The 27,474-nt window shown below is 40.3% G+C and overlaps 1 protein-coding gene across 1 annotated transcript; it reads left to right on the plus strand.

Annotated features, from left to right (window-relative positions):
• The first annotated feature begins 16 nt into the window (after positions 1–16).
• las1l.L (LAS1-like, ribosome biogenesis factor L homeolog) lies at positions 17–27,474 on the plus strand. Its single transcript, XM_018229790.2, has 13 exons — positions 17–254; positions 2,678–2,803; positions 3,429–3,498; positions 4,012–4,093; positions 5,058–5,219; positions 8,772–8,818; positions 13,388–13,494; positions 16,007–16,095; positions 17,425–17,625; positions 20,000–20,150; positions 22,590–22,951; positions 25,048–25,198; positions 27,079–27,474. The coding sequence occupies exons 1-13, from the start codon at positions 124–126 to the stop codon at positions 27,167–27,169; spliced, it is 1,770 nt and encodes a 589-aa protein (XP_018085279.1). The 5' UTR covers positions 17–123; the 3' UTR covers positions 27,170–27,474.

The raw sequence follows: 27,474 nt of genomic DNA on the forward strand, positions 1-27,474 counted from the left end.
CCGCACGGACAGTCATTCTCGCTGCTCTGTAACCCACCAATAGAATGCAAGTATTGGCGAGTGGCCGCGCTTTGATTGGCTGAAGGGTAAGGATCCCTGTGCACCCTTAATGTGCGATGGGAGATGGCGAGTCGGAGGCAAGTGGTGGCTTGGCTCAGTAAAGCGGAGTGGGAGCAGGTTTTGGAATATCTATACAGTAGGGACTGCAAACTGCAGCGAGATGCGCTACACAGGATATCTGCCTGGAAGAGCAGGTGAGAGGGTGGCATGGGCCTATGGCTCCTCCTATTGGCGAGTAGCAAATTGAAACAATGTGACTGTGCCTGTCCTTTTACCATTCCAATGTGTGCACTGCACTTACTGCCCTCTAATGCTGTTAAATACTTGACTGTTTCATTTGCATCTCTCCCTAACAAGTGGCTGGCCATATAATATTTTATGGCATTGACAAAACCAGTGGTTTGTCCTTTTATCAACCTGCTGCATGTCAAAACTAAACTAAACTGAACTGTCTTATGTATGTCAAGGTCTTGTTTGTTTCAACAAGGAACCAGCTCGATATTAAAGGGTCTAAAATACAAAATACAGCATTTCTAACATTATTCTATTTTGTATACTAAATATAAACATGAATTTACTGCACCAGAAGCCTAATTTAGCAAATGATTTATGTTTTCAAAATTGGCACAGGGGGCTGCCCTCTTTGTTAAACATCTTTGCAAGACCAAGACTACGCACATGCTCAGTGTGGTCTGGGCTACAGTTGGGAGGTTAAGCTTAGGGATCATCATAAATTATCAAAACGGCACAAGTCAAATAATATCGGCCAGAAGCCGATATCGCAAGACTGATTAATAATCAGAATATACAGACTGCACTGGGTCTGTGGATACAAATCTATACAGTTGTTACAGGGAAACCAACAACGTTGCTCAAGTTCTGGGAAGTAAGGTGGGGGCTCCCCTTGTCATTTGAAAGTATGTTCATTTCCCTGCAGAGCAGTTAGGGACTGTGTGAAGTTTCCTAACTGCAGCTGTCAGAGTAAGTAAATTAAGGAGGAATTTCACTGCATACAGTCAGGTTTCTTATAAAAACAGTAGACATTTTTTAAATAAAATATATTGGAGATAGATTGGAGATAAAATGGGATTTTTTTTTTTTTGCCTTTATATCCCCTTTAAACTATTGTAGCTTGTACTATTCTCATGGCAGCACCATGTATGAATACAGTATTTACAATTCTCAAGATGTATGGCAGCACCTGCTCTTTCATTCTGCTACTAATGTCTCTTCTTCTACAGTCTAGTATCTTTGTTTCAGTAATTAGGATACTTGAGTTATTTTCTCCTGTTGACAGGATTTAACTTGTGACAGATATGTTACATTTGAACAAGAATAGTTAATTGTACATTTAGGCCAATGTTGGTAGCAAGTATCAGTCAGCGAGTAAAACGTTATGGCTACCCTACACTGGCTTCCCAGCTAACTATTCACATCACATCCCGTGTTGTTGTTTTTTTGTAAGGTGGTTCATCCAGGCCAGGATTTTTGATAAGGCCACAAATGCCCAGGCTGATGGTGGCACAAATTAAGGGGCAGCATTCTGCCCAGATTGCACCTTAAGTTTGCTCACATGCAGTGCACTGGGGTCTAGGTGCGTGGGAGATATACTTTAATTAAAAAATGTGTACCTTTTTATAAGAAACCTGACTGTATGCAGTGAAATTCTCCCTTCATTTACTGCTGTGGATAGGAATTGTCAGACGGTCCCTAAATGCTCGGCAGGGAAACAATCATACTTATGAACAGCAGGGGGAGCAGCTTTATTTGTTTCCCTGTAGAGCAGTCGGCAACTGTGTAGAGATTTGTATTGGATTTTATTTTTGCCTTTATACCTCCTACAGAGTTTCCAGCTCCAGGGTCAAAGATCATGGAGCCAGATTTAAACAGATAAACTGGGATTCTATTTGGAGGATTATTTTGCTGCAGCCACTGGTTCTGCAGAGTTGGAGAAAGTTTGTATAAACAATACAAAATCATTAAAATCCACATTAGATTACATGACAACACAGGACCCAGTGCAGTCTGCATATTCTGATTATTAATCAGTCTTGCTGTATCGGCTTCTGGCAGATATTATTTGACATGTGCTGTTTTGATAATTTATGATGATCCCAAAGCAGCCCAGACCACACTGAGCATGTGCGTAGTCTTGCAAAGATGTATAACAAAGTTACAAGATGGCGACCCCCTGTGGCCAACTTTGAAAGCATAAATCATTTGTTTTATTAGGCTTGTGGTGCAGTAAGTTCATGTTTATGTTTAGTATACAAAATACAGCATTTCTAGCCTTATTCTTTTTTAGACTTTACTCTTGTTTCTGTTCAGGCCCTCTCCTATTCATATTCTAGTCTCTTATTTGTATCCATGTATGGTTGCTAGTGTAATTATGACCCTAGCAACCAGACTGCTGAAATTGCAAACTGGAAAGCTGCTGAATAAAAAGCTAAATCGCTCAAAAGCCACAAATCAAAATAAAATAAAAAATAATTGCAAATTGTGTTAGACTATCACTCTCTACATCATACTAAATGTTAACTCAAAGATGGACAACTCCTTTAAGTTAAGATTAAAGAGCCAGTGGATTATTTTATTCGTTGTCTGTTTCTCTCCTAAGGTATGGCAACAGCATGCCTCTTGCAGTGGAGTGCACCGCTGACCTTGTGCGCTGCAAAATCCTGGACATGAGTGGAGGAATGGGGGCAGAGGAACTTGTGCTGCTCTATGGACTTGCCCTTGTTAGGTAAGAGTAAAATGATGAGAGGCAAAGCAAATGTTGTAGTCTAGGATGTTTTCTTGCTCCTTACAGAATATTGTGCTTCTAATTCACATATTGTGATGTTATGGTGATTAGACAATGTCTCAGCTTTCCAGTATTTGTACAAGACAGACTGCAACTTATAACAAAATTTGTACCCTTGGCTTGCTTTCTTACTGGAACATTTCTCAAGGTCTTCCCTAATGAACTGACTCTTGTTCTGACACACCAATATCAGGCTGCTATAAGAATATTTCAATGTCTGCCCATATTTATGTTATTCTCTTTCGTTGAAATATACCAGATTTTGCTGACTTTATTATTTATATTATTGAAGGATAAAATTAAGCAAATTTTAAGGCTATATAGGTATGGGATGTACAAGGGATGTATCCCTGGGAATTAAGATTCTGGCTAGGCACTGTTATAGGCAGAATAAAATGAAATATTAATTATATTCTATAGAAAGAATTCTGGGCCACTGCATTCAAAGAGGAGCGCTGAGGAAAAATATAATTCACTGGTGGGGGGTCAAAATATATTCGCAAGCCACCAGTAAATGGGCCTTTCCTATTGTTTGCACTGACTTTTCACTTGTTTTTTTTAACAGGTTTGTTAATTTAATAACTGAGCGCAAACAGAAAACGGTCGCTATTCCTTTGCGGAGACTGGCTAATGAGGTGGGTGTTCTTTTTTTTAATTTTACTGTTTTTTCAAAGGGTCCAATGTCTGATAAAGCTTACAATATGCTTTCACCACTATTTGTGTAATAATCCTCTTCATTCTGGGTGCCAGTAGTGCAATGCAATATTTGGTTTACACTGATTTATTTATCTTAGCAGTCAGTAGCTGAATAAAATAACCATATAAAAGTGGATAAAGCAACCCTTTCTGTAACAGTGGCTTGCTCTTTCATCTATATTGTGTGTTGACCTTTAGGCAAGTGAACAGCATGGGTTAAAGAGCCATCCAGAGACATAGACTCTGTGGTGCTGGTGCTTTAGTTACCACATTCTGTGGCATAATAATGTTTAATTCCATTTCTGCATTGGAGCTGTTCCTGCCTATATAGCAGTGATCTGATGCATCCGTTTTTATATTTTCTTTCATTGTTGGTTGCAGCATAGTCTTGGTTTGATCAGATCTTATGTTATTTTGTGGCCTCTAATATTATGTCCCTCCCCCTTTTTCAGTTGAAGATCCCAGAATGGGTGGTGAACCTGCGACATGAATTAACCCATGGAAAATTACCCAAACTCTGCATGTGCAGGAAAGGTAAGGATCAATTATTTGGGGGGTAGAGGCCATAATGAATAGGGAGGGGACTGATGTAAATGATCATTTCTGTGCTGTGGAAACAGGAATATAGATAGATAGATAGATATATATATATATATATATATATATATAATATATATATATATATATATAATCTAGATTTATTTCTGATTCCTATGCTAGGTCATTGTTAATATATTGTCAGCGTGAGCTGTCTTGCACATAGTCTCAGGCAGAATATTTATACAATTTTTTTTTAAATACGTCACAGTATATGTACAGAGTATTTCCAGTCTTGAACTTCTAGACTTTTTATTTAAACCTATCAATCAACACTTTCTCATAGTTGAAGAGAAGTGTTCATACTTTGATAGCTTCAGCAGCACACTCACTGTCTCTCACTAGTCCCTGTTAATCCAAAGAATGTTGCAGCGAACTCCGAAGGTCAAGGATCGCTCAATTCAGCTTCAGTTTAAGAACAGTTGTCTTTATTATTACATTTAATTAAAAGACACCGCATACAAGGTCTAACGCATTTTGTAACAACGTACTTCCTCAGAGACCTTAGTATCCCTTGTATTCCAATACATCTTATACCCCAATGAAGATCCCTCCCACAGAAGGCCAGTGAGAGGGTGGATTAACCTTGGAATATTTGTGCAGGGCTTGGGGCCGATTGCACCCAGGCCACACAGACTGAACGGTGAGACCCAAAGGCAGAGCAAATAAATAATTACATTTGGGGGAGCCCGATATACTAAGAAAATAAAAATCCGTAAAGGGTGCTGTACATCTATGTGTATAAATCTCACTAGTCCCTGGCCTCTAATCTGTCTTCTTTATTTCTCACCCAGAAGTTGAAGTTTCAAAAATATTTGTCTTGAGTTTTACTTGCCTAATAATAAAAAATAGTGTCCTAATCCATGTCTAACATAATTTTCTTGCCTTGCTACCTACCCAGGGTGGGACTGTGTGATGGAGTGGCTGAGGCGTGAGTACTGGTCCCGCCAGTTGGGGAACACACCATCCACACACTGGGGGTCAGATGAAGAGGACTCTGAAGATACAGAGGATGTTCTTGCACCTCTCTCAGTTAAGGAACAGAAAAAACAGACTCTTACTGGTTGGTGTTTCTAGTGCCCTTGTAGTTATATTATTTGGCAATTCTACATTCTAAACTGCAAAATAATTACTCACTGTCTGAGTGAGTAATTCATTATTCAGTAAATTGTATAGGTTTAGGAGGTACATGAAATCCAGTTACAGCTGTTGAAAAGAACTCATTAACAAATTATCTACTTATACATGGCATGAAATATAAATTCTGTATATGCCCAGAAGGTGGCAGGCTATGCCAGTGAGATTTATTTTAAAAAAAATATAGACATAAGGAAGTTTATGCTTGTTTAAATGTTAATTGCTACTAGATTTGTAGCAGTTCATGTTTAACCACACGTGAGAAAACAATGCTGTATATTTGTAACTGTAGCCATTCCAAGCCAGGCACCACAGGTCTTCATGTATGCAGTGCATTTATATAATGTCTATGAAAATGCACAATATGAATGCACTCATTGCAAGCCATGATATACAGATAATCCATAGTTTTAAGGTGGCCATACACGGAGAGAGGTGGGCAATATCGGGCTGATCCAATTGTGGGCCCTAGGGCCCAACGATCGGATCCTAACGAATGGTAACGGGCGGTCGGATTGCGGGACCGCATCAACGAACAGATGCGGCCGCGATCCGACTGGATTTTTAGTCCCATCCAATCGAGATCTGGCTGACTTTCGGTCAGATCTTGATCGGAGAAGCCCGTCGGGGGGCCTCATACACGGGCCAATAATCTGTCGGCTGCTTTTATCGGCCCGTGTATGGCCACCATTAGTTGACCTGGTCATTAATTCTCTGGTGCAAGACAGTAGACTGGGAACATTTTATTTTTATTTATTTAGTCTTTATTTGACTGTATGCAAAACAAATTGTTGCATTTGTAAGAATATTTTTCTCCTAATATGTGTACTGACTTCAGTTTTTGATGTAATAATATGGGAAGTTTACCCTCCGCTACAAACAATTCATGCTTAACCGGCTACTATGTAGACTTGATTGAGTCAGCTCCATTTTCACCTTTACATTCAAGAAGAATTTCCCAGTGCAAGTGTGGTTAATGGCCACCGTCCATTCGCATATTATGGAACTAGAGGGACAACACTTGAAGCACAGCACCGGTTTGTGTTTAGAATAAAAAGCCTTTATTCAGTACACATGGCAATGATCTGAATACAGCGACGTTTCAGGCCCTGTTTGGCCAAGCTTGAGAAAAGGCCAAACAGGGCCTGAAACGTCGCTGTATTCAGATCATTGCCATGTGTATGAATAAAGGCTTTTTATTCTAAACACAAACCGGTGCTGTGCTTCAAGTTTTCCTTAACCGGCTACTATGCCTACTTTATACAAAATACATACCTCCCAACTGTCCAGTTTTTAGAGGGACAGTCCCTCTTTTGACAGCTTATCCCACAGTCTGAAGAAGCTGCTCGGATGAGTAGTGAAACTTCTTCATTGATTACTCAGCAAGTCCAGTTGTTTTTAGATTTACCTATACTAGATATCCCACAGTCCCTCTAATGTACTGGAAAGTCCTGTTTTTCTCTGCACTGAAGAGCCAGAAAAAGAAACAAAGTTACTAACTTTAATTGGTTTTTGGCAGAGAGCCCAGAACAGCCACAGCAGCAGATAAGATACTTTTGTAACAATTTTGAGATAAGCAAATAAGTAATTGTAACAATATAAGATAACAGGTCCCTAGGGAAAAGTTAGACTCACAGCTTAAATTGCAATTCACCCTTATTAGCAAAACTACAATATCTGAAAAAAAACCCACAAAAATATGATCAAACTTTTATAACCTGCCAAATTTTGTGAAATGAACAAAGTAATTAAGGGATGTGGGCACCAAAATGGATGTGTTAAAAAAAAAAAAAATGTCAACGCGCTACACGTGCCAACTTTTTTGTCCCTTTTTTTATTTCCAAAATGTTGGGAGGTATGCAAAATATTTGAGCCTAATGGGAATATATGAGTTGAATGTGTTTTTGTCATGGACCTCCTATTGTGTTAATAATTGTGTGAGTCATGACATCATTGGGACAGGTCACACACACACACTCTCTCTTTCTCTCTCTCTTTCTTTCTCTCTCTCTCTCTCTCTCTCTCTCTCTCTCTCTCTCTCTCTCTCTCTCTCTCTCTCTCTCTCTCTCTCTCACACACACTCTTTCTGGCTACAATATTTAATCTCTATACATCGGAACTATTGTAAGGTATTCAATTGTTTTGGGAAAAGTGCCTCGCCAGGCCTATCCCTGCCTCTTCTTTTTTAGCAAAGCAGGATGTTGGGCTTTCCAAGGGGTTTTCCCATTAGAGCAGCTTTTGTAGTCAGTGCCAAGTGCTGTTTACACTGCAATAGGTTATATGAGATTATCAGGAATTTGCTGGTGATGAAGAAGAATTAAATGGTTATTTCCTCTTGCTGCCTTGGCAGCGTTTTATTGTTAACCTCTTCCTACCTAAATCAGTCATACAGGCTGATACATTAGATAGCTTTGAAAAAGGGTTGGATGGTGTTTAGCAAGTGAGGGAATACAGGGTTATGGGAGATAGTTCATAGTACAAGTTGATCCAGGGACTGGTCCGATTGCCATTTTAGAGTCAGGAAGGAATTTTTCCCCCTTTGAGGCAAATTGGAGAGGCTTCAGATGTTTTTTTTGCCTTCCTCTGGATCAACTAGCAGTAAGGCAAGGTTGAACTTGATGGACGTGTGTCTTTTTTCCAACCTAACTTACTATGTATGTAACTACTATGTATACCAGCTGCCCCTGTGGGGTTGACTATTTTAGATTTGCATAAATATAGTGGGCTGAACCTCTGTGCATTCCTTTTCTCACTCTTAACAATTTCCCTTTTTATACACTTTTCAACCCAAGTAAGCAAAATATGTTGGTTACTTGCTTTCTCTATGTTGATCCATAGCTATAGAACAGAATCTGTAAATCACTGGGGGGGGGGGGATGAATGAATGAATGAATTCAGTAATGCAAACAAGTATGGGGAAAGAATACCAACAGGCGCAAAACTGCTGCACGGGTGCCTTTATTCACCGTCACATGACATGTTTCGAGCTTGGTAGCTCTTCTTCAAGTGTGAAACGAGAAAGAGCTACCAAGCTCGAAACATGTCGTGTGACGGTGAATAAAGGCACCCGTGCAGCAGTTTTGCGCCTGTTGGTATTCTTTCCCCATACTTGTTTGCAGTACTGGATTTTGCTTTGGATGGAAGCAGGGCTTCAAGATACCTTTAAAAATACATCCTAAAGGGTAGTTTTCTATATTCAATGAATGAATGAATATCAGTAAACTGATTCGATCCATATGCAGTGCCTTTGAAAAAAGTTTGGATGACGGCTGTTCTCATCCAAGGCCCAAGTCCAAGATCAAGAGACTTTGTTGTTCTATGGAAACAGCCACTTACTGTTTTCTTATGAGAGGAGGCTTTGAGACAATGTTCTATTTATTGAAGTGACATTGTCAGTATGATGAATTTTTCAACAGTAAACAGTAAAAGTTATAAAAAAAAAGAAGATATTAACTGCTTTCTATTTCCTTTTGTGTAGGTAAACTCAGAGATGCCCTACGCTCTTATATAACTGAGCAGTTCAAGGTAAATTTCTCCCTAATGTACTTAACAGTATTTACATTATAGGGATACGTAATAAAAACATAGTTCTGTGCACGTAAAAGAAACCGCACCCAGTGGAGGCATTTGTACAAAAATATGATATATATCTGCCCAACGCATCGCATACCTGATCCAAAATGTCAAGCCATGTGATTCTAACGTACGTTTTTTTTTGCAGTCACAGGATCTTCTAAATTTCCAGAGTTTGAAAGGAAAATAACATACTTTTATACCATTTATTCTATTCACGATAAAGGGGAAGTTTACCTTTAAATGAACTTTCAGTATGATGTAGATAGTAATATTCCATTTTTGTGGCTTTTGAATTATATAGCGATTTGTTAAGAAGCTCTCCAGTTTGGAATTTCGGCAACTATCTAGTAGCTAGGGTCCAGTTTACCATAGCAACCCGTGGTTTCAAGGATACACTTGAATAGGAGAAGATTTGAACAGAAAAATAAGGAACCGTAACAAGAATTTTTAGGAGGGGTACGAGGCGTCGTTTACCTCCAACAACTACATAGCTTCTGAAATTCCAATCTGGAAAGAGGCAGAAGAGGAAGGTCAATAATTCACAAGTTACAAATAACAGGCCATTCAATAACATCTTAAAAGCTAAAGGGGAACTATCACAAAAATAAAAATTTAATATAAGCTTCATCAAAATTAGGAAACTTTCTCAATACAATTAATTAAATATTCTGCATCGTTTCTGAAATAATCAAGTTTATCTTCACTATCCCTCTCTCAGCATCTGTTTCTCTTCATTCTGTCTTCTTGCAGCAGTTGGGTGTCTGATATTCATTGTTAGAGTTAAATCCAATATATCCTATAGGGGGGTTCCTTTAGCCTAGAAAATGTTAATCACATTTTAAATTTTGCGATAGTTCCCCTTTAACTTGTACCACCCCTTTTTATTTTCAGTGTAGCATTAATATGTTTGTTGATTGAAGAATATCAAGGTATTTAATCCTGATCACCTACATATAATCTGAGGCAAAGCTGGTAGATCAAACAAAACAACAAAAAAAAAAAACCCTACGTTTCCAGCTGCTAAAGGGAATTTACCCTGTATCATCGCCTAATATGTTCACATTCCACCAAGCACCAAAATTATTTCTGTAGTCATTAACCTTCTGTAAGGGAAATAGAGGAACACCCATTTTTATAACAAAAAACCCCATTTTGTTCTGTTACTCTTATGATGTACAGGTATGGGACCTGTTATCCAGAATGCTGGGGACCTGGGGTTTTCCGGATAAGGGGTCTTTCCGTAATTTGTATACCTTGTCTGCTAAAAATATTATTAAAACTTTAAACAAACCCAATAGGATTGTTCTGTCTTTAATAAGGATTAATTATATCTTAGAGAAAAAGGACGAATTACAGGCCTTCCTGTAATTCGTGTGAGTAAGTTGGTGTACAGAGCTGCATCTTTTAGTATAAGAATTTAATAAATTGAGGATGTACAAAATATTCCAGCAGCTGGCTTGTGCCTTTTTGCTTTGACTTTGCAGCACATCAGGGTTGGTTTTACTCTAGACCAAGTTTGGCTCTGCTGTCTTTGTTACATTTATTTTAAAGTGGGAGGCCTATTTATTACAATTTGAATCTAGTTTATGGCAGTTAGATAGAAAGCTGGGTGTATAGTACAGGTATGGGACCTGTTATCCAGAATACTCGGGACTTTGGGGTTTTCCGAAGAACAGATCTTTCTGTAATTTAGACCTTCATGCCTTAAGTCTACTAGAGAATCATGTAAAAATTAAATATACCCAATAGGCTAGTTCTACTTTGGATAAAATGGAGTCTATGGGAGACTTTCTGGATTATGGTTTCCGGATAACGGATCCCATGCCTGTAATGCCTGTACTCTCGATTCTTCAAATAGAAGAACCTTTTCTCCGATCTCAGCATATGCAACTCTATCCATAGTTCCAACTGCTGTTATTCATGCTTGGTGTCCATCTGTATTTATGACAAATAATGTTTTGTATTCTATAAAGCAGTGTTTTTCAGACAGTTTTTGGTTCAAACACCCATTGAGATATAACATTTAGGCCCTCGCTGCCTTAGCTCATAAGAAGTTTACAGATGTATGAATACACTGCAGTATCAGCCATACTTCCTAGGCCAGCCCATAAATGTTCACCCCAAATTTAGCATCCAGGTGTATTTAAGCAATGTCTCTAAATATACTTACAAGTTGTCATGTCGTTGCAATAGAAGTAGAAATGGATGCGGAATAGACGTTTGTTATAAACATTTTAGCCAAGATAAAACTTCTTAGTTTACAGAAGATATAAATATTCATTTCGGAATAAATAAATTAATGTTTATTAGCTTAAGCATGAATTCTAAGCAACGGTTTCCCATCGTCGGGTGGCTGATATTGCCAAAATCAATTTCTGCTGTGCTTCCTTTCAGCAGTTATTCCTATTCAAGTTCATGGTTCCTATGGGTATTTCCTTAGACTTTATTAAACTTTTTTTTTTTTACCTGCTGCACTGAACAAGGAAACAAATGACCCTATTTTTTCCATTTTCCCTATTTGTAAAGACGGTTTGGATGACGTTTATTAAGGTAAAAGTTGTGTAAGTTCAGATGCTACAGGATACTGACGATCCAAACATGGGGTAACACCTAAACAATTGATTTATACATAGACAGGCAATAAGTTCCGTGTAAATACTTCTTTTTTCTGATACTGATACGTCCCAGTGCACCACAAGCACCCAGCTGCCCTTCCTTCCTCTTGCTCAACTGTTTGCCCACAACATCATTTTTGCTTGCTTATTTCCTCCTACTTGCTGGCTAGTTTAAATTGGTCATTATTTAGCTGCTGTATGTCGTATTATTTAGCGTCCGTGTTCTTTTTGGAAATGCTCTTTTTATGCAGACGAGCAGGGTGTCTTCTAAATACATCTAAAGGTGGCCTGCCATGTATCTGTCTAATGATAATTGTGGTAAAAGTGAAATAATAATACTAATATTGTATTACACAGACTCACTGTTACACTGGTTTTCGTCCCACATCCCCCCTGTATTTTATTTGGGGTTTATATTCACTCCCTTGACTCTGATTTACCTAAATCCTCTCTAATTTGGTAGTTATGGCGTTTACAATGTAGAAACATTTGCTTGTGATACTGAGAAAGCTATGCCAATATTTAGTTGGCAATCCTATACTCTGAGTCAGTCTGGAGGAGTGTTTATCTCTGCTCTCAGTCCATTCGCTTTGTCTCACTCGTCCAAAATCCAACAAAAACAGGGCCTATTCCGTTTATTTCTAACGTAGTTTGATTTTGATCTCACACATTCCAGTTTTAATCTATCTTAAAGATACAGGACACACCATCTTAAAGGACTTGAATTTCTAAAGCTTTGCTGTAGGTTGTTGGTCCTTTGCGGCGTTTCACAATGTTCACTCGTTAAAGGAACAGTAACATCAAAAAATAAAAGATTTTTAAAGTAATAAAAATATAATGCAGTGTTGCCCTGCACTGGTAAAACTGATGTGTTTGCTTCAGAAACACTACTATAGTTCATATAAACAAGCTGCTGTGTAGCCATGGGGGCAGCCATCAAGGAGAAAAGGCTCAGGTTACACAGCAGATAAGCTCTGTAGAACATAATGGTGTTATCTGTTATCCACTATTTAACCTGTGCCATATAGCCTTTTTTTTCAATTTCCATCATTCCTACACAGCAGTTTGTTTATATGAACATTTAGTATGGTATAAAATTGCTAAATCTAAGCAACTTTTCAAATGGACTTCATTTTTTCTTTTTTTATACTTTTTTAATTATTTGCCGCCTTCTTCTATTTCCTGTAATATGGGGGTCACTGACCCCATCTAACAAACAAATTCTCTGTAAGTTTTCAAATGTATTGTTATTGGGTAATTTGGCCCCTAGCAACCAGACTGCTGAAACTGCAAACTGGAGAGCTGCTGAATTAAAAGTAAATAACTCAAAAACCACAAATAATAAAAAAATAAATATGCCAGAATATCTCTCTCTACATCATACTATAAGTTAAAGGCACAGTAACACTAAAAAATTAAAGTGTTTTAAAGTAATAAAAATAAACGGTAATGTAGTGTTGCTCTGCACTGGTAAAACTGATGTTTTTGCTTCAAAAGCACTATTATAATTTTCATATAAACCAAGATACTGTGTAGCAATGGTGGAAATTGAAAAAGACACAGGTATATGGCACAGGTTAAATAGTGGATAACACCATTATGTTCTACAGAGCTTATCTGCTGTGTAACCTGAGCCTTTTCTCCTTTGAATGGCTGCCCCCATTGCTACACAGCAGTTTATTTATATAAACAATAGTAGAGTTTCTGAAGCAAACACAGCAGTTTTACCAGTGCAGGGCAACATTGCATTATATTTTTATTACTTTAAAAAACTTGTTTTTTGATGTTGCTGTTCCTTTAATTTAAAGGTGAACCACCCCTTTAAGGGAATGGATGACGTATATTTCTGTGTGCTGCTGCATATCCCAGCTAATGATTTCATGCTCTGCGTTTCTCCTTTCAGATTTTTCAAGAACTTCAACAGGAGGAGAAATCAATGAAGCAGTGGAATTCTACTGCGGAGCTTGAATGGCTTATTGCTCAGGTCAAAGATCTGTCACGTCAAAATGGGTAAGAGAAAATCGCAATGATTTGAGATTGATCAATCTCTGCAGGGAAATCAATAAACATTTATTTAGACCTTTAATATGTTAATAAGTTGTTCTTAATGTTTACAAAATATATGCTATTGTTCTTGGTCCCGAATACCAAAAGGAGATGCCTGTAGATTTCTTGTTCCAGAATGTGCCACAGTGCAACTTCATGCATAACTACTACATTAACCTGGGGCCACATGGCAACCAAGTCCACCTACTGTGACCCCTGTTCCTACAGATATTTTCAGTAAGTAATATAAAATCATGTAGGCTCTTAGCCTGTTAATGGCAGGTTGGAGAGAGACTAAAGATAAAGGCAAAATCACAAAAGCCACAATACTTCCTTGTTCAAAGTGATGATCTACTTTTGGACCTGTCTATAGTTTAACATCAATAGTTTGTGGCTTTTAGAGCTAATGGTTGTCATTTTGGACACTTAGAAATATCACCAGAGGCAGGCATTGCTTGCTTTATGTAGTACGTTACAGAGCCATACACGTTTAATGGTATGTTCACTTGAATACCAACTGCATCGAAGACATGGACATTCTGTCCCTAGCAACTATGCTTCTTTTTGAATGGTAGGAAAGTCCTGGACAGGGTTGTCATCACATATCACGGAGCCCCGTACAGCATAATCATCTGGGCCCTCCCATCCTAAAAGTTATTAATCAAGCCAAACGTAAGTGGCCAGGTTTTTTTTAAAAAAAGAAAAAAAAAAAAAAAGCACAGATAATAAGATTCCGAAATGTGTATACAGTGCTAAGTAGCCCAATCTATGTTAAACACGACTTTTTTTTTTTTTTTTTTTTTTTTTTAAAGAATAATTTCTACTAAAATACAATTGTATGGTGTTTAGCTTCACTTACAATCAATTTTAAAGGACATAATAGAAAAAATGCATTGCCTGGTTTAGTTGTTCAATACCATTGATAATAATCACTCTTTAGCCAAGTCCCCACTGCTCTCGGGGAGCCGCAGAATCGTGTAGGGTGTGCGCAGCTGTAGTGCCTGCACGTTCCTCCCCAGCCTCTACGCTATTGTTTTTCTTCCTGGTAGATGTACACAAAGATTGGATAGGCTGGAGGGTGAAATTTGACCTTTGCTCCAATCTTATCCAATCACTGTGGGGCTCTACCAGGACTTCATGAAACTACCAATAGTTTAGAAGCTGAGGAAGGGAAAGAATTGTGCAGAAGAAGCTCCGCCCTCCACATCGGATTCTGCAGCACCCTGACAACAGTGGGGGCCCGGCTACAGAGTGAGTATAGTGGCCGGCCCTTTAAGACCCAAAAAGCACTGGGCCCGGCGCAATTGTCCCCCCAGTCCCCCCCTGGTCCTGGCATGCAAAATAGTTAATTCATTTTCCAGTTGCCAGGGTCAGGGACGTCAGTAACCAGATAGCATGTCACAATTTGTGCTGGAAATAAATATTTTGGCCAATTTCACATTGTCTATACCAGTAATCCCCAATCAGCAGCTCGTGAGCAACATGTTGTTTCCCAACCCCTTGGATGTTGCTCCCAGTGGCCTCAAAGCAGGGGCTTATTTTTGAATTCCAGGCTTGGAGGCAAGTTTTGGTTTTATAAAAACCAGGTGCACTGCCAAACAGAGTCTCAATGTAGGTTGACAATCCTCATAGGCTACTAAATGGCCAATCGCAGCACTTATTTCGCACCTTAGGAAAATTTTTCATGCTAGTGTTGCTCCCCAACTTTTACATTTGAATGTTACTCACGGGTTCTAAAGGTTGGGGATCCCTGGTCTATACCATTGTCTACACCACATATGTACCAGATGTTCCTTTTATATGGGCAGTTTTAATTCACAAACCTGAAAGTGGGTGGGCACAAGTCTCCGTGTATCAGTATAGCGCTCAAATGGTTCTCCACCCACAAGGGAACCCTACACATGAAGTCTTCTGTAAGTAGAAGTATTATGAAATTGACACTGTTTGTACATCTCGTGTTTTTTTGGGACTTTGGCTCCCAAACAGCCGTTCCCTGCCAGAGCCTGCATGATCTGTTTGTTGTACACATTTTTTCTCTGAGTTATTTCACTTGACTAATATTTGTTGGCAGAGGATGGTGCCTTCAAACAACACACCCCACTATTTCTTCTTTATTTCCAGCTAATGACTATTAAATCATTAGATATCTATACCGGGATCGTTTAGACACTGGAGGTTCTGGGAAACATTGTGCAATTATAAAAAGGTCTTTGCAATAGGTGAGGCCCTCTTTGGGATCCATACTTTTACGGCAGCCATTGTGTCGCCTGAGCTATACAAATAAAGGGAATCTGGCATCATCTTGATCAAGTCTGTTCCTCACAGCAGACCCTTTGGTTATCCAGATGTTACAATAGGGAACAGGGAGATTCCAAAACAAATGAAAATGAAAAGCCAGAAACTTGCTGCCCACATCAATACCCATCATTTCCTGTATGTAGTTATATAACGAGGGCATATTGTTTATTTCCTACAGGCCAGACACATCTGCTGAGATGCTATTAGAGGAAGGATTTCTTATACCCACCACAAAACAGCTTTTAACTCTCCAAATTGACAAGGAAGGTAAAGTATAACTGCTCATACATTACAGAGAGAATTCCTCTTCATGTCTCCGCTTATGAACCTGTCAGCCAGAGGAGGGGTAATGAATCTGGCATAGGTGCAAAGAGATCCCCCTAGTCTGGTAGCCATTCAGTATTGCATGAGTTGCTTCTCTGTATGATGTACAGAACAATAAAAGGTATTTAATACTGTAACATAAAAAGTTCAACCAGTGCAATAGTGCAATATTTGCTGTGACTTGGGAACCCAGAATTGGGCAGAAAAACCCTTTAAACTTCATCAATATAATTTTATATAGAGCCACAAAGCAAGAAGGGTTTCTCCATGTGGCTTTTTGGATTAAAGGGCTTTGCAGACAGCTTTTACAATTCTTTAATACAATTAATTTTCCTTACAATTAAAGTAATTAAAGTTTAAGTTGTTCACCTTTAAGTAAACTTTTAGTATGTTATAGAATGGTCAATTCTAAGCAACTTTTCTATTCGTCTTCCTTATTTATTGGTTTATAGTTTTTTTTTAATTATTTGCCTTTTCTCTTTTCAGCTTTCAGTGGGGGTCACTGATTTAATAAACAAAAGCTGTGTAAGGCTAAACATTATTTTTATTACTTCTATTTCTATTCAGGCCCTCTCCTATTCCAGTCTCCTATTCAAATGAATGCATAGTTCCTATGGTAATTTTTTTCCCTAGCAACCATATTGCTGAAATTACAAATGGGAGAGCTGCTGAATAAAAAGCTAAATAACTAAAAAAAACACCTAGAATAAAACAACGAAAACCAATTTAAAGTTTATTCATATGTCATTCTACAGTAAATGTTGGGTCATGATTCCAACATTTCATTTGGGCCTCTCTTAAAGGTTAAGAAACACAACCATAGTGTTTTGAATCATTGCTATTATGTTCTGTCTTTACTATATTGAGTGCAGCCTGTGCATTTATCATATATTCAGCATAAGAATTTAATAGGGGAACCTCTTGCTAACTGTCGAACAATGTCATACAGATATAATTAATTTTAACTGTCCCAATGCTGTTAATGCACTCTTTCATCTTAATGATGGGTGGAGACCTTCTGCAGTTCTTCATCGTTGTCTATATTGATCTGCCACTCCCCTGACCTTCTCACAATGATCAGCTGACTCTCCGTGTTTCATGGCCGCTGGCTTATGCAAAAGCAGTCGTTCAATTATGAGTGCTTGCAGGGGCATTGAGAGTATTCACGCTCTATGTACAGACCTGTCTTGAGCACACGATGTTGTGTAAAACTGAAACTCATTGCTTTGATACTCATCAGCTCATTTGTACTACTCCTTTATTTTGATGCAGCAAACTTGGAAAACATGCACGTCCCTCGCACATTTTACCGCATGTGGCTTCCGTTATTGAAGGTGTTGCATTCGCAGGTGTTTACGCAGGAGCTACTGGAGACCATGTTTGTCAGCCTGGGGCAGTGCATGGACCAAAACCTCAGGGCCCACTACCTAAGTTGCTGGATCTATGACCTGTTGCTAGCCAATCAGCGTGCTGGTAAGTTGATTTGATGTTGAGTGAATACCTGTGAATGGAGGAGACGCTGCACCTGTGCTGAAATAGCTGCCTTTATATGTCCTTGCTACTTTTACTGGCTCTTTGCTGAAGAGTTGAATCCAATTTAGCCAACCTGTGTCCCTCTAGAACTGCAATTCTCATCGTTCTTGTGAATCCTTCATTTAGGCAGATGGAAGCAGTTATTTATTTATAACAGGGCTGTCCAACTGGCGGCCCCCCTTCTGTGGCCCCCCACATGCTGTGTCTGTTTACCATATGTAAAATTTAAAAGGTATCACTACAGAGATTAACTGGCCCCTGCATTGTTTAAACCTCAAAATTCAGACTGTAATCCCCTGTATTGTTCACACTTGTGACACCTCTATTATTTATATCCTGTATCCTCTATTATTTAAGGCCTGTACTGTTCACACCTGAGACCCAGACTGAAACTGCCCACATTGTTCACGTGTTCACACCTTATTCAAAATGCTAATGGCGCACCAGCACTGTGTCACTGTATGTAGTACATATTAGACTGGTCCTGATTCCTGTCTCCTGCTCTGTTCTGCCCTCCCTGTGTGTGCCATTCTCTGCTTGCCCAGTGTTGCTTGTGTGTGCCATTCTCTGCTTGCCCAGTGTTGCTTGTGTGTGCCTTTCTCTTCTTGCCCAGTGCTGCTTGTGTGTGCCATTCTCTGCTTACTCAGTGTTGCTTGTGTGTGCCATTCTCTGCTTACTCAGTGTTGCTTGTGTGTGCCATTCTCTGCTTACTCAGTGTTGCTTGTGTGTGCCATTCTCTGCTTGCCCAGTGCTGCTTGTGTGTGCCATTCTCTGCTTACTTAGTGTTGCTTGTGTGTTCCATTCTCTGCTTACTCAGTGTTGCTTGTGTGTGCCATTCTCTGCTTACTCAGTGCTGCTTGTGTGTGCCATTCTCTGCTTACTCAGTGCTGCTTGTGTGTTCCATTCTCTGCTTGCCCAGTGCTACTTGTGTGTGCCATTCTCAGTTTGCCCAGTGTTGCTTGTGTGTGCCATTCTCTGCTTGCCCAGTGCTGCTTGGGTGTGCCATGCTCTGCTTATTCAGTGCTACTTGTGTGTGTCATTCTCTGCTTGCCCAGTGCTGCTTGTGTGTGCCATTCTCTGCTTGCCAAGTGCTGCTTGGGTGTGCCATTCTCTGCTTGCCCAGTGTTGCTTGTGTGTGCCATTCTCTGCTTACTCAGTGCTGCATGTGTGTGCCATTCTCTGCTTGCCCAGTGCTGATTGGGTGTGCCATTTCTGCTTATTCAGTGCTACTTGTGTGTGTCATTCTCTGCTTGCCCAGTGCTGCTTGTGTGTGCCATTCTCTGCTTGCCAAGTGCTGCTTGGGTGTGCCATTCTCTGCTTGCCCAGTGTTGCTTGTGTGTGCCATTCTCTGCTTACTCAGTGCTGCATGTGTGTGCCATTCTCTGCTTGCCCAGTGCTGATTGGGTGTGCCATTCTCTTCTTGCCCAGTGCTGCTTGTGTGTGCCATTCTCTGCTTGCCCAGTGCTGCTTGTGTGTGCCATTCTCTGCTTGCCCAGTGCTGCTTGTGTGTGCCATTCTCTGCTTGCACAGTGCTGCCTGTGTGTGCCATTCTCTGCTTGCCCAGTGCTGATTGGGTGTGCCATTCTCTTCTTGCCCAGTGCTGCTTGTGTGTGCCATTCTCTGCTTGCCCAGTGCTGCTTGTGTGTGCCATTCTCTGCTTGCCCAGTGCTGCTTGTGTGTGACATTCTCTGCTTGCCCAGTGCTGATTGGGTGTGCCATTCTCTGCTTACTCAGTGCTGCTTGTGTGTGCCATTCTCTGCTTGCCCAATGCTGATTGGGTGTGCCATTCTCTGCTTACTCAGTGCTGCTTGTGTGTGCCATTCTCTGTTTACTCAGTGCTGCTTGTGTGTGCCATTCTCTTCTTGCCCAGTGCTGCTTGTGTGTGCCATTCTCTGCTTGCCCAGTGCTGCTTGTGTGTGCCATGGATGTTACTATTGAGTGCTGTTCTTAGATCTACCAGGCAGCTGTTATCTTGTGTTAGGGAGCCGCTATCTGGTTACCTTCCCATTGTTCTGTTGTTAGGCTGCTAACAGGGAAGGGGTGATATCACTCCAACTTGCAGTACAGCAGTAAAGAGTGACTGAAGTTTATTGGAGCACAAGTCACATGACTTGGGGCAGCTGGGAAACTGACAATATGTCTAGCCCCATGTCAGATTTCAAAATTAAATATAAAAAAAACGGTTAGAAAAAAAAAAAGTATCCCTTTAAGACCTGGCTGTTCCTGGTGCTAAAAATCCAGAAATGGGCAGACGACTTTTGATCAATACTGTCACTGACTGAACAATGCAAATGGTTGTTTCCAATTACTACAGGTGATAAAAAGAACTCGCAAAACTCCCGCAATCAAACTGCTGCTAAAAATAAGTTGAAATTGTTTACTCACAAAGTTTTTCTCCAGTGGAAAAGGCTAATGCAAAAATGCTTGGAATCTCCATGCCGGGCGACCCCTAAACTCCTAGAGCTGTGAGTATGACCTGTCTGTCTTTAGCATAGCTTACATACACACATTGCCTGTCTTGTCCCCTCACTGACACTATACTACATGGTGCTTTTCTTCATATTCATTTCAGCTATTCCCACCAGCATGAGGCAGACGCAATGTATTTTTCTAAGGGCACCAGGTATCCTGCCATCCAGGGGTCAATAGAAGCATAGGGGCAGATTCCCTTAAGGGCGAAGCGACTAACGATAGCGAAAATTCGATAGCGTGACGTAATTTCAAAACTTCGCCAAATCCATAACGGGTGCAGGCGTCACTTTGCTAGCGAAGGAGATAGACGCTAGTGTTGCTTCGCACTCTAACGCCAGGAGAATTTTCGCTCTGGTGAACGGACGTAACTCCGCAAATTCACTAAGATGCGGATTTTACTGAACGTTGCCTCATTCACCAGACTTGCCTTCACCAGCTCAGACCAGGCGAAGTGCAATGGAGTGGATAGGGCTTCCTCAATTTTTAGTGCAAAACTTTTCTAAGTCCTAAAAAACGCTGCCGTCTTTCCCTTTTTTCAGAGTGAAAAATAGTTTTTTGGGTAAACGGGTCCCCCCTACATTTTCTAACACGTGGAACATAAACTATACACTGGGCTCATGTGTAATGTAATGTATTTGCTGCAACATATACGTCCATTCAACTTTATAATTTCCCGCCATATGCAAATTAGGCAATACTAGCGCATCTTCGCTTTGATTGCCGAAGTAACGCTAGCGAAAGTTCGCCAGCGTTCGGCGTCCTGGACGCAACTTTAGGGAATTGTCGTTGTCCTATCGAATTTACGCCTGGCGAAGTGTTGCGATGGCTGCAAAGCCATCACTGGCGAATTTTCGCCGGTTAGGGAATGACTTAAATGGACTTAAATATAATGTAAATGTTCCTCGTGTTTTTGCAACCTTACACTTTGGAATTTCAACTTGCAGCAGTTGTGCACTCACTCCCAATCTCACTAACTGGTTTGTCATAAAGACCTCCTCCCCCCCCTTTTTTTTTTTTTTTTTTTTTTTTTTTTTTAAAGCTTTATTTCCTGTTCAAAGGTCTTGCCCATGGTTTGGAGTTTTAAGGCCTGCACATTAAACCAGGATTTCTTCCTCCAGTTAATTTCTAGGAGAAAGTCAAGTTTTATTACCTGCCATTGACAGCACCCCTAAATCAAGAGAAAGGGGATTTTTGGTTAATGGGGTTGTTCACCTTTATGTTAACTTTTAGTATGATGTAGAGAGTGATATTATACGACACTTTGCAATTGGTTTTAATTTTTTATTATTTGTAGCTTTTGGGTTATTTAACTTTTCATTCAGCAGCTCTCCAGATTGCAATTTCAGCAGTCTGGTTGCTAGGGTCCAAATTCCCTTAGTAACCATGCACTAATTTGAATAAGAGACTGAAATACGAATAGGAGAGAGGCCTGAATAGAAAGACGAGGAATAAAAATCAGAAATCACAATTAGGGATGCACCAAATCCACTATTTTGGATTCGACCAAACCCCCGAATCCTTCCCAAAAGATTCGGCCAAATACCAAACCGAATCCTAATTTGCATATGCAAATTAGGGTGGAAAGGGAAAAAAAATTTACTTCTTGGTTTTGTGACAAAAAGTCACGCAATTTCCCTCCTCACCCTTAATTTGCATATGCAAATTAGGATTCGGTTTGGCCACGCAGCAGGATTCAGCCGAATCCAAATCCTGCTGAAGAAGGCCGAATCCTGGATTCGGTGCATCCCTAATAACAATTCATGTGTAGGGTTGCCATCCGGCTGGTATTTTAACCAGTAAAATGCTTGCCAAGGCCGGTCTTACAAATTTACTGGCAATGTAGTTGCTGGTAAATTTGTAATACCCTTGTCCCACCCCAATGCGCTCAGAACTGACTTTTTTTCGGACTTCTTGCCATTGCACTATGTGGTTCCACCCCCTTTTAGCGGGCAAAGTATGTGGACCCACCCCCTCTGTGTTGCGGACTGCGCCTTTTGTTCCTGCCCCCCCCCACCGGCTGGTAAAACCATTAAGAAAAGGTGGCAACCCTATTAATGTGTAGCCTTACAGAGCATTTGTTTTTTTTGATGGGGTCAGTGACCCCCATTTAAAAGCTGGAAAGATTCAATAAAAAGGCAATGGATTAAAAAACTATAAAAAAAGGAATAATGAAAACCTATTGAAAAAGTGCTTAGAATTGGCCTTTCTATAACATATTTAAAGTTAACTTGAAGGTGAACTACCCCTTTAAAACAATGGGCAAGGCAACATAAAATGCATATTATTAAAGTTGTTTTTCCCCCCCTCAAATATAAACATTTCATTGCCTTGTCTAACCTTATCAAGTAAGCGGGTTTCACCTCCATCAAGGTGGAGAATTTACATGTATATTTTATTAATTTATTAATAGCGGCATATTTTTATTCCACCAGAATCTTTGAGTACATGAAGCCGAGCATTCCTGCCAATACACAGGAGCAGCTGCTTTCCCTCTGCTCCCTGTATGTTCAGAAAGGAGTGTACGACCGCTCTCTAGACTACCGGGATCAGCCAATCTACACTGTGGAAAGCCTGGAGTGGAAAATCAAGCAGGATTCCAAGAGTAGAGCTTACAATCATTGGGATAGTCCAGCAGCGCAGGAGGACGGCGATCAGGAAATGAGCGAACAAACGGAGGATGAAGAAATGGCCACTGAGGAGTCGTATGATGAGGAGTGCTTTGACGTGATAAACGCAAATCTATCTGCAGATAGGAGAGCTGCGTTACATGGATCCCCATGGGAAGTCAGTGAAGGTAATATAAAGGAAAAGTTGTCATTAAAATAATCTGATGGAAACTGCTGTGTTTTTTAGCCTCCCTTAGGGTAACGGGACACCTGGCGATCCGGGGAGATTTAGTAGCCTGGCTACTAATCGCCTTGTCTTTGCAGCGATTAATCTCCCCGAATGCCTTCCCTCTGTCTTGTACCGGCTATAATGAAAATTTGCATGTGGCATGGCACATGCGGCGCTTCATACTCCAAAGTCGCCCGAAGTTTCCTCGTGAGGCGACTTCGGGCAACTTCAGAATACGAAGCGCCGCGTGTGCCACAGTCAACTTTTCATATCACAATAACTTTTCGTTATTATGAAAAGTCGCCTTCGGTATGGCACATGCGGCACTTTGTATTCCGAAGTTGCCTCACGAGGAAACTATGGGCGACTTCGGAATACGAAGCACCGTGTGCGCCATGCTGCAGGCAACTTTTCATTATAGCCAGCGCAAGACAGAGGGAAGGCGTTCGGGGAGATTAGTCGCCGCAAAGATGAGGCGATTAATCGCCAGGTGACTAAATCTCCCCGAATCGCCAGGTGTGCCTTTACCCTTAAGCTTTTCATTTCTCATTTTTCATGGGACAGTAAATTTAATATCAAAAAACTAATTTACAGAGGCTAGCAGGAGGACAACCTGATCTCGTATGTCCAAATGCAAATACATAATATCATTAGTCATGTAGACGGTAAACAAAGAAGACGCTTTTCCTTATCTCAAATAGCTTACCATATATTTTAACTATTACTTCCTTTTTGGTGCCATACACAAGGCTGATAATTATGACCTATTTCCTGTTAAAAGTATAAATACACTATATATTTACATAAAAAAAAAAAAAGATGTCTTTGATGTCAATATCTTCATTATTTTATTACCGTTGTAGAACCTAAGATCCGCCTTTTCTGGCGCCAGAGCAAGCTTTCATCTTATGTAGCCCTTGTTTTCTTATCCATAGGCTGGATTTGTGTTTGTCCAGTATGAGTGGATCAATAACAGTTGGGCCTTTCCTTATTATGTCTCCAGCGATTAAAGATCATTTCCAACAGAGGCAGATAAGGTGCTGCTCTGTGTATGGGACTAAGGCCAAGGCTGTCATAAAAACCAAATAACCACACTGGCAGTTACTTTACCTTTAGGACTATATAGATAGATAGATAGATAGATAGATAGATAGATTAGATAGATAGTCCTAAAGGTAAAGTAACTGCCAGTGTGGTTATTTGGTTTTTTTGTCTGCAGATTGGTAACTGCCTGTTTCTGGGAAATACAGCAGTCTCTTAAGGATTAGGGTATTTCTGCACAGGACTTTTATTGCATTTTCTCTCTTTTAAAGGGCAATTAAATGCCATGACTAGGACTTCCATAGGCTGAAGTCCTGTTTTCATTCGCCTATAGAAGGGATTGCGCTGCCCCCAGCCCTGCGTCACTGAAACTGAACAGAAGGTCTTTTAGCGGTGTCGGAGGGTCGGGTCAAAGTAGGTTCGCGGGGTTGGCGGCGGCTTTGAGGGAAGATTTTCCAGTTGCAGCAACTACTTGATACTGACATGTTCCTATGATTTTTATAGGAACGTGTAGGTATTGCTTTAAAGAGAAGAGGAGAAGATCTGTAGGCTCCTAAATGGCATAGGCCTGTCTGATGATAGGACTATATATTACTGGATTCATTGTTGGTTAACACATGCTCTATAAGCTACAGGCAGACGTGTTGGCTCACTACTCTCAGACTGCATATTTCTCCCAGGCTGAGAGAAGCAGATCAGCTCCATGCCCCCTCTGCTCTAAGTTACATTGGCTTGTGTTTAGGCAACTACAGCAGAGGTCGGCCCAAATATGCAAAAGCAGGCATTTTCAGGCCAACCTCCGCTCTGCATGCAAGTGTTAGCATTTCAAATTAATATAACTGGGGCACGGATTGCATACGCTTCTCTGAACCTGAAAAAAATCCCTCTATATAGTCGCTTAGAATTCAAGAGCAACAATCATCCTAAATATAGAATTCCAGGGGCTGATCTACGGAAGGAAACTTGCTACACCTTAGAATTCTTACAGTGTTCCGTTTTTTTTTGTCCTTGCAGAGCTTGTGAAATGGAGCGAGTATCCTCTTGGGCTTGTCCCAGGGCAAACAGAGGATCCAGGCTGCCTCCTGGTGGATAATTATTCAGAGATGTCTGTGTTGGAGCAGCAGGGAACAGAGACCCAGATGAATGGGCACAGCTTTACCTTGAGGTAAGAGGGAGGACATAGTGCTGTTAGGAGAAGCAATGCTCATGTACTTTCACTACTGAAGTATTGCAGTGTTATGTCCAGCTATGGGACCTGTTATCCAGAATACTCCGGAACCTAGGGTTTTCTGGATAACGGATCTTTCCATAATTTGGATCTTTGTACCTCAAGTCTTCTAAAATAAGCTTTAACCATGAAGTAAACACAGAAGGATTGTTTTGCCTCCAATAAGGATTAATTCTATCTTAAAGTGGCCATACACGGAGAGATCCGCTCGTTTGGCGATGTCGCCAAACGAGTGGATCTCTCTCCGATATGCCCACCTTAAGCAATATCGGGCTGATCCGATCCGGGACCGCATCAACGAACAGATGCGGCCACAATCCAATGGGATTTTTTGTCCCATCCGATCGAGATCTGGGAGACTTTCAGCCAGATCTCAATCGGGGAAGACCGTCGGGGGGGCCCCATACACGGGCCAATAAGCTGCCGACTCGGTCTGTTGGCAGCTTTTATCGGCCCGTGTATGGCCACCTTTAGTTGGGATCAAGTACAAGCGGCTGTTATAAAAATACAGAAAAAAGGAAATCATTTTAAAAAATTTGGATTGTCTGTATAAAATTGAGTCTATCGGAGACGCCTTTCTGTAATTTTGAGCTTCTTTCCTTATAACGGATTCTTCAACTGTATGTATAAACTCCCAATAGAGAACTCCAGGACCTGCCATTGTAAACGTTTTACTATTGGACGTTGACCTTTTAGCGTAATGAATATAAAAACAGGGCTTGTTTCTCTTAAAGGAACAGTTCAGTGTAAAAATAAAAACTGGGTAAATAGATAGCCCATGCAAAATAAAACATGTTTCTAATATAGTTAGTTAGCCAAAAATGTAATGTATAAAGGCTGGAGTGACTGGATGTCTAACATAATAGCCAGAACACTCCTTCCTGCTTTTCAGCTCTCTGGTTACCAGGCAGTAACCAATCAGAGACTTGAGAGGGGCCACATGGGTCATATCTGTTTGAATCTGAGCTGAATGCTGAGGATCAATTACAAACTCACTGAACAGTTATGTCCCATGTGCCCCCCCCCCTTCAAGTCACTGACTAACTCAGAGTTAGAGAGCTGAAAAACAGGAAGTAGTGTTCTGGCACAGACACCCATTCACTCCAGCCTTTATACATTACATTTTTGACTAACTAACTATATTAGAAACATTTTTTATTTTGCACTGCCTATTTATTTACCCAGTTTTTATTTTCACACTGAACTGTTCCTTTAAAGGGGTGGTTCACCTTTAAGGTAACTTTTAGTAGTGTTATAGAATGACCAAAACAAAGCAACTTTTCAATTGGTTTTCATTATTTTTTATTTATATAGTTTTATAATTTTTAGGTTTTTTTCTTATGACTTTTTCCAGCTTTCAAATGGGCGTCGCTGACCCCTTCTAAAAAGCAAATGCTCTGTAAGGCTACAAATGTATTGTTATTGCTACTTTTTATTACTCCTCTTTCTATTCAGGCCTCTCCTATTCATGTTCCAGTCTCTAATTCAAATCAATGCATGGTTGCTATGGTAATTTGAACCCTAGCAACCAGATTGATTAAAATGCAAATTGAAGAGCTGCTGAATAAAAAGCTAAATATCTTTAAAACCTTAAATAATAAAAAAGGAAAACCAATTGTAAATTGTGGCCGAATATCGCTCTCTACATCATACTAAAAGTTATCTGAAAGGTGAAGAACCCCTTTAAGTGCTGTCTTTAAACCCAGAGTGATGAGCTTTAATTAGACAAGGAAATGCTGTGGTTAATGTTCCCTTTCTATTTCCCAGCAGCACCTCTCTCTCTCCCTGACCCAAGACTACTGTATTTTTCTTTCCAGCTCCCCTGCTGTCGCTCCCACCCCATCTGAAAATCTGCTGTGGAGTCAGAATGAACTGGATGAAATCAAAGCCGGCCTGCGGCTCTTCTGAGGACGTCTCTTTATTTCCCTAGATGCCCCGGCCGGATTGGATCCTGTGCAAGATGTGCTGGAGACACTGCAAGGTTCCACTGACCCTGTAATACTGCGGCATCAATGTGCTCTAAAAATACAAAGTGTGTTATTAGCAGATGTGTTCCTTCATTTTCTACGTCTTTGTCACTGCCTGACAGCCAGACCTACATATGTCTGCCAACGAGAAAGATTCCATTTCAACATGCAGAATCTGCATAAACTATTGTTTCACCCACATTTCATTTAATGGAAGGAACATCCATGTTGTTTTTTTATTTGTTT

Source organism: Xenopus laevis, chromosome 8L, assembly GCF_017654675.1.
Source record: "Xenopus laevis strain J_2021 chromosome 8L, Xenopus_laevis_v10.1, whole genome shotgun sequence".
In the NCBI taxonomy this organism is placed as follows: domain Eukaryota; kingdom Metazoa; phylum Chordata; class Amphibia; order Anura; family Pipidae; genus Xenopus; species Xenopus laevis.

Coding starts and splice junctions, on each gene's coding strand:
- las1l.L (XM_018229790.2), top strand. CDS start 124: ATGGCGAGTCGGAGGCAAGTGGTGGCTTGGCTCAGTAAAGCGGAGTGG. Junction 5,220..8,771: donor GAAAAAACAGACTCTTACTG/GTTGGTGTTTCT, acceptor CCTTTTGTGTAG/GTAAACTCAGAGATGCCCTA. Junction 25,199..27,078: donor GGGCACAGCTTTACCTTGAG/GTAAGAGGGAGG, acceptor TTTTCTTTCCAG/CTCCCCTGCTGTCGCTCCCA.